Here is a 6698-nt window from a genome sequence, read left to right on the forward strand (position 1 = left end):
CTTACTAGTAGAACTGGTAGTGGTGCTGGCGGTTTAAGATGTCGCTGGTTATATTAATCTCACATTCAAACCTCTTGGGCCAGTTTCACAGACACGAATTAAACTTAGTCCTGGACTAAATTGAGTTTTGTATTGTATTGAAATTTTAATTTAATCTAGGACTAGTGAAATCTAATCTAATTTAATCTCTGTCTGTGAAACTTGCCAATTAAGTTAGACTGACTGCCCAAGTGACCTGGATTGAGAACAGCTTTACAATGCACAATTACAAATTACTAAAGTCCTTTTTGTCATTGATGCAAAAATAATTGTGCAATGGTTTACACTTACACTGTCGTAAACATGACATAATGGCTGTGACATGTTCAGATTGTTAAATATAAAACTGTCATGACTCTTAAAGTATTTGTAAATGTTATGACTGTAACATCTTTGATAACATTTACCTAAAAAGTATTACAGTTTTATATCATTTGACATTAACTGACATCATCTGTTATGCCATCTTGTGTCAGTTATGTGTTGAAGGGCTCAAGTAGTGTCCCCAAAAGAACAACCACCAAAGAACACAATGCAGAAATGAATGTGGTTGTTTTCAAAGATTTGCAGCTGTGATTCCAGTAAAGTTACAATGACCTTGTGTTCTCCCATAGCTACGAACAGCCTTGGACAAGATTGAGGAGATGGAGATGACCAACAGTCACCTAGTGAAGCGCCTGGAGAAAATGAAGGCCAATCGAAATGCACTTCTGTCCCAACAGTGAGCAGAGAGGAGGGAGCCTTTGGATCACAAATTCTACCAACTCTGCCACAAGGGGGTTCTGTCAATCACATAGTTTTGTATCAAAAATTACCACTAGTACTACCCCCACCCCCAATTTATTTTATTTTTTTCTCTCTCCCCTCTTTAATAATCACTGAGACACATTGATTCGGACTCACTTGTCAACCGTCTTGCATCATTGTAAGGGAGCTATTTACTTTGTGCCGGAAAGGGTCATATTTTGGCTGATTCTAAGGAAATTTGTTATTGTTTTTCAGACTGTTCTACATCATGTTATTCACAATGTTTTTATTTCCTTCCTGGTGGTTGCTTAGCCTTTTTTTTTTTTTTTTTATATGTTGCATGATCTGAACTACGCTATACTGCTTATCTCCATACAACCTGCACATGACTGCTGCAGACACAGCAAAGTGCCTTTCTAAACAGAGCAAAAGAGATTGAGGGGTTGCATTATTACACTAAGTATGAAAGTTATTACTGGTACAGTATGCATTTAAAATAGGGTGCAGTTAGGATTTAAAAAAATATATAGAACAATTAACAGTATGCTGAATTGTCATTGAGAAAATTTTCAAAAATATTTAAAAATATTTCTTGGAATAAATGTGTAAATGAATGAACTGTATATACTGGGTGGGTGTTTTTTGCATGGGTTATGGCACATCAGATTAGTGTAAAGGCAGGATATTTGTCCTGAGTTATGTGAAGCACATGGAAAACAAACTGTACTTTCTTAAACTGCATCTTCAGTGCTTGGAAATGGCAGTTTTCAGTCTCAGGACCACACCATGATTGTGACTGGGGCAGCTAAAACATTAAACCTACATAAAAGAAACTTAATTAATGCTTGTTTTTCTTCCCCCTTAACTGTTGTCACCATTGTCTCTAATGATTTTCATCTTGGAACACCATGAGTCGGTAAACCTATGAAAAACAATGACGAGATGACCCATTAGCACAGTCCTTTGTCCACTGCAATAAGCTAATTCAGGGATGGGCAAGGAGGACCGTATCAGTTTCTGGATTTCAGACCAGCTTCTGATCTTAATTATTTAATTAGCCCAATCATTTACATGATCTGTCATTTTTAGCCACATTCTGTGATACAAGCAGTATAAAGGTTCATGTCTTGTAGCACTTTATTGTGGTCTAATTTACGTGTGAATCGGTTATGGTGCATATGGTTAATTAGCCAATTGAGCCAGGGTAACTGATGACTGCAAAATCCTGGATACACACCTGCCCTCCTGGACCTGGAGTTGCCCATCCCTGAGCTTCAAAAACCTGTAATACAGAGCCAAAATGAAGTTTGTTGCATTTGTATACAGCAGTGTCTTCATTCCAGGTGTTAATGTCATTAAGTTAAATGTGACAATCATACCATGGTGATAGTGGGTTAGATTGTGCATCTCGTCCATCCTAATTTGCTGTTTCGAAGAGCAGGCTATTTGTGTTAACATGCAAGTGTACCTAATAAAGTGGTTGGTGAGTGTATAGCCATCTACGAGCTGCAGTATAAGTAGTTGTGATCTTCCCTCCACGCATACAATTTCTGAAGGCTCACTCCCCCCGTCTCCCCTGTATCTTGTGTGGTGGGCCATCTGTGAAAAGTTCCATGCAGCCACCCTCATTAATAAATGCTTAAATGACCCCTCCCATACCCATGGTTACTATATGCATTGCATGCCCTCTCTCCTTTCTCTAAAGGCCTAGGAGCCATTCGTCAAAGAGCATCGTATGGAGCCAGAATACCTCAAACCAGATGAAGTAGTGCTCAGCAGGTTTAGCAACTTGAGAAAATGCTTCCCGAATCACTGGCAGGACATCTACAGGAACTCAGAAGGGACGGTTAAAATTAGGAGCTGCTAGGACGGGCACATTAACTTGCAAGTTTGACATGCCTTGTCCCAATTAAAAAGCACCTTGGGGCTCAAAATATCAGTGAGAGGTGCAATAACGGGATAAATGATTTTACAAAAACCCCTAACTCCTATTAGACATTTACTCCAACAAGCGCAAAACCCAAACTGGTTAAAAAAAAATGAAAATAAAAAAAAACATATCTAAGAATACAAATGGGGACAGCTCTGTCCTGAAACCGAACCAAACATGATGAATGGCATATAATTGACCTGCTTGTTTTCTAATCTATCATTAGTTAGGTTTTTCTCAACTAAGCCAGGAGGGGGCAGCGCAGCAACCCAGCCAACTGATTTAACGCTTTACGCCCAGACCTTTCAATTGTCTTAATGCCTAATGTTAATTTCCCCGTTAAAGTCCGTTCAAAACTACGAATTTACCATGGGCAAAATATATTATTTTGGACCATACTTTTGAACTCATGAATCCGACAGAACTAATTACTCTCCAGTGACCGATTTTTTCTTCTTCTGACCTATACAGAAGAAGATAGAGGGTTTATTTAATTGCAATTTGGTCTGTATGGTTTTACGTCACACTGCACGCACCTGTTCACGGGCACACCAGCACACCAGAGTGACTGCGCTAAAAGAGTTCCCGGCACAGACCGCTTCTCAGCCCTGAGACCATAGACTATAAATATAGGCCGAGACTAACGATTCCTCCACCTTCAGCGTCATTGGGCCGATTGTTCGGATGATATTGTTGCTTTGATATTATTACTGTTAATAATAATGTTACCCGCAAAATCGCTCTATCTCCATTGTTCAGGGTGATGATGACGAATAAATAAAAAAAGCTTGCCTATGTTGCTCCTAAATTAAGATTCTATTCTAGTGATATGATTATTTTCATTACATTGGCATTGTGATATTCTAATAACCGACTGTTATTAAAGTATTTGCATGACAACGGTGGTGTTGATGACGTATATTAATGACATATGCAAAATAAATATTCCAACATAAATAAATAGACTAGCTTTCGTTTACTTTTTGATACGATGCCATGGTGCTGATCAAGGTGGAGTGGTGGTGTCAATTACACACTTTTTGAATATAAAATGATGGCCTACATAAGACTAATTTATCCATAGAATTTGCGTAATTTTGCGTTTTTTCCATTTATTTATTGACTAACCTCATAGGTCAATGTGCTTAGTAAGCGCGAACATTTACCTATTTGTTGTGATTGGCCAAACATCACGTTAGTGGGCATAGGACAGAGCATTAAAGTTCTTTTAGCGCTCGTTTGTTCGAGTCCTATGAATTCTGTCCTATGAATAGTCCTGTGAATTGCAGATAGCGACAATGCCGTCTTGTTCAGCTTTTAACTGTACTAACCGCTTTTTAAGCAGTACTAATGTAAATTACATTTATTCCGGGTGAGTTTGCAGTCTAATTGCGTCTGTTTCACGATAATAAAAATAATTAGTTGTGACCGGTTGCACATACTAATTATACCACCCTGGCAATGTGTCTCCAAAATAGGACAGCTGACGTTAACTTTGAGCTATTTCTTCTGTCCGCGGGTATTATTAAAGTATTATTGTATATTGCACTATTAATAGCAATACAATTAATATTGTGTTGCGTATTTCCATGTATTTCCTGCACCATAATGATGTTTACAATATCTGGGACTCCCCATCCCCCATTCCGCTCCTCCTTGAGGAGGGTGACCTATTTTAGTTTTTCCATGTTACTCCCCCAGACAAAACAGAAAGCCAACCGGGTAATTTGCTTACCGGTGGCTTTGTCTGGGGGAAACACCCTCCCCACATAAAGCAGAATGGGTAGGACAATTGCCTTCAGGATGAAAATCTTACCCGCCATAGTCAAGGGCCGTGCCCTCCAACTCTGGATTTTATTTTGCACGTGACGGAGCGCTCCCTCCCAGCTGGTTCTCCCTCCTCCATCAGCCTGGAAGGTCACCCCCAGGAGTTGGATGTTATTCTTATGTACAGGTAACCGCAATTTTGAGACAGAAACAGTTCACTCTTGTCCCTGTTGACCAGTGCACCAATGGCCACACAGAAGTCGTCCAACACCTTGGTGGCACAAGCGATGGAACGAGTATCTGTGGCGATGATGGCAATGTCATCCATGTACGCCACCACCTTTAGCCATTCCCTCCCAGCTCCAGGTAGTGGACAGCCCACTACACCTGGGTTGGCCCTGATGGCCTGGAGGAATGGTTCCAGATAGATGACGTACAGGAAAGATGCCAGAGGGCACCCCTGCCTGACGCCAGACCTGACTGCAAACGGGGAAGAGGGCTGCTGGTTGACAACCACTCTGCCTGTTATTTCTGTCAGACAAATTTTTGAGGGAGGGGACCAGGAATGTTTCTGTTTCTGTTTCTTCCGCTCTTCCCGTTAGAGGGTGGTGAGGCTCTGCCGAGCTTGCGTGATTTCGCTGCTAACATCCAACCCTCAGGACTGGAGGAAGCTTAGTGTGTGTGTGTGTGTGTGTGTGTGTGTGTGTGTGTGTGTGTGTGTGTGTGTGTGTGTGTGTGTGTGTGGAAAAAAATATATATATATATTCACACACACACGTGCAAAAGTCTTAGGCACCTGTATAACATTCTGTGCAGATAAGATTCTTTCAAAAATAATTAAATGAAAGGTCCTAAATAAATGTACTATACATGCATTTTAGTAATTTGGCAGAAGTTAAAAACTGAATCACATCAATATTTTTTGTGACGACCCTTCGCGTTAAAACAGCATCACTTCTCTGTCCTGCAGTTCTATAAGGCAATCAGCAGGGAGGTTGTTCCAAGCATGTTGGAGAACTTGCCACAGTTCTTCTGCAGACTTTGGTTGGCTCCTTGCTTCTGATCTCAGACAGCCTTGATCAAGTTTTTATGTAATAAGTAGTCAATTGCTTACAGTAATGTGTAACTTTTTTTATTGAATACAAAAATATCTCTGTAAAATTCAATATTGAAAATGACTATTTGGAAATCTAGGGTACCTAAGACTTCTGCACAGTACTGTATATACACACCCTCCTTAAGAGTTAGAGTATTTTATACTTTTTACTTATGTACTTTGTTGCATGTTTTTTTTTTTTTTTTCCCCAGTTTCTTTTGTTAGTTGGCAGACGGTCAGGCAGGTTCTGTTTTTCTTTGAGCACCTTTTTAGATAATTTAGGTCAGAGTAGGGAAGCTTACTTGCAGAGAAGACTCCTTTTTGTTTTCGTGCAATTTTTCAGTTAAGAATAGTTTAGCTGGCCTGTGTTTTGTGCTTGGACCATTCAGTCAACTCAGTCAGGGTAATGTAGTTTCTTCTTTTTTCCCTTGTGAAAACAATGTGAATTTACAACATTTACTTCCTGAATGGAGATGCCCCTGAGACCATTTGTATATGAGCTGTAACTAAATTGTGTGCATTGTACTGAAATACACTGGCAAAATCTACAAAGAAATTCACTACAAAATTCTTTCATGTGAAATTCTACTCCAGAATCGTCTGTCACTTACTGTTGAATAACACAAAGCCAGAGAGACTTTTCACACTATCCACCGTGAAACAAAAGACAGGTGATGGGCAATCGATATACCCAATAGGTAACCATCATCCACACCATAGATAGCTCCACCATGACAGAATATTTTTGTTAAATAAGGCCTGCGCTGGAGCAGTGTACTACCATTGCTCTACAAAAAATGCTTACCTAGCCAAGTAAAAATACCGATACACAAAGCAAGTCACAGAGACAACAATTAAGGTTCACAGGGAGGTAGGGAGGGATGGGGAGAGGTGCTGCTTGAAGAGGTGTGTCTTCAGCTTGCGCTTGAAGGTGGGGAGAAATTCTACAGTTCTGACCTCAACGGGGAGTTCGTTCCACCACCGTGGAGCCAGAACAGACAGTAGTCGTGAGCGTGATGTGGAGGTTCGGAGAGGGGGAGGTGCCAAGCGGCCTGTGGAGGCTGAACGAAGAGGTCTGGCAGGGGTGTAGGGTCTGATGATTTTTTGTAGATAAGCTCG

General features: G+C 40.4%; 1 protein-coding gene across 8 annotated transcripts in view; it reads left to right on the forward strand.

Moving 5' to 3' along the window:
• Positions 1-1619, forward strand: part of lrrfip2 (leucine rich repeat (in FLII) interacting protein 2) — a 63149-nt gene extending 61530 nt beyond the window's left edge. For all 8 annotated transcript variants that reach the window (XM_061234308.1, XM_061236015.1, XM_061235163.1 and 5 more), the window contains one exon: positions 654-1619. In XM_061234308.1, the coding sequence (XP_061090292.1) occupies positions 654-764 (111 nt within the window). In that variant the 3' untranslated portion in view covers positions 765-1619. The remainder of the gene's footprint in view (positions 1-653) is intronic.
• Positions 1620-6698: the final 5079 nt, after the last annotated feature.

Source organism: Conger conger, chromosome 1 (assembly GCF_963514075.1).
Source record: "Conger conger chromosome 1, fConCon1.1, whole genome shotgun sequence".
Lineage (NCBI taxonomy): Eukaryota > Metazoa > Chordata > Actinopteri > Anguilliformes > Congridae > Conger > Conger conger.